Source organism: Contarinia nasturtii, unplaced genomic scaffold, assembly GCF_009176525.2.
Source record: "Contarinia nasturtii isolate CC-2019 unplaced genomic scaffold, AAFC_CNas_1.1 Cnas_scaffold_2354, whole genome shotgun sequence".
Lineage (NCBI taxonomy): Eukaryota > Metazoa > Arthropoda > Insecta > Diptera > Cecidomyiidae > Contarinia > Contarinia nasturtii.
In genome coordinates this window covers 811-1,913 of record NW_022199676.1, presented here as the reverse complement: position 1 = coordinate 1,913, position 1,103 = coordinate 811, and the positions used below count along the sequence as shown (strand labels likewise).

General features: G+C 31.6%; 1 protein-coding gene across 1 annotated transcript in view; it reads left to right on the top strand.

The window, feature by feature from the left end:
• Positions 1–458: 458 nt before the first annotated feature.
• LOC116348206 overlaps positions 459–1,103 on the top strand; it is a gene marked incomplete at its 3' end in the record, with an annotated part of 863 nt that continues 218 nt past the window's right edge. The window contains exons 1-2 of the mRNA XM_031779116.1: positions 459–728; positions 812–1,097. Of these exons, the coding sequence (XP_031634976.1) occupies positions 488–728; positions 812–1,097 (527 nt within the window). The remainder of the gene's footprint in view (positions 729–811; positions 1,098–1,103) is intronic.

Here is a 1,103-nt window from a genome sequence, read left to right as displayed (position 1 = left end):
ATATTAATTGATAGCTATAAAATAAAATCAGCATATGAAATGGTCACATATCAAAGCGAAACAATACGTTTTTTACATAGATTTGTTGTTGTAGTTTGTATGAATTAGAAATTTATAGATTTCATTATTGTTGGATTGATAACTTTTGTTTCATATTACACTCAATACACTCAATTTGTGTGTTTTTTTGTCAATTGAATAATGGAAATTTCCAAAGTAGTGTGAAGAGCGATAATACAAATGAGGACGATAATTTTTGATAAAATTGGGTGTGAAAAATTGGGTCGATTGCGTCTGAAAAATACATATTTTTTACTTTTTCATTGTTCATGATATTACCAAAACTTATCTCTTTGTATGTAATCGCAAATATTTTGAGTGATACCTTTTTCAACCACGATGATTGACTATAAATATTAACACACACCTTAAGCGAAGCAGTAAATCTTAAAGTGCGAATTCAATTAGATAGAATCGCAGGTTAGAAATGAAACTATTACAAGTGTCTTTAATATTGTGTTTTCTGTATCAAAATGTGATCAGTTACCGAATTTTGGGAGTTCTTCCCGTACCATCCAAGTCACACTATTATATCGGACACAATCTTTTGAAAGGATTGGCCAAAGAAGGTCACGATGTGACTGTAATAACTCCTATCCTAGATAAAAACCCAATTAAAAACTACAAAGAAGTGTTTCTCGAACATTCTTGGGATAATTTTCGCAAAAGTAATCCATTTGAAAATTCCATGTTGATAATCGCACATCAAATAAATCCAAAATTTATTTTGTGTCATTTTCACTTTTCATAGTCTCGGCAAAAGATAATTTCGTGGATTTTTCGAACATGCACGTTTGGAATATGATCTTTAAATATTTTGATGTTGGAATGGATATGACGAATTGGGCTTTAGAAAGCAAAAATCTGCAGGAATTTATGAAAATAAAACAACATTTCGATGTTGTTGTTGTTGAAGTTTGTGTTGATGAAGCTCTACTTGGTTTTGGAAATTACTACAATGCTCCGGTGGTGGCCATATCCGCGTTCGGTGCTTCAAAATGGACAACCGATTTGGTTGGATCACCAAATTTTGCTTCGTATGT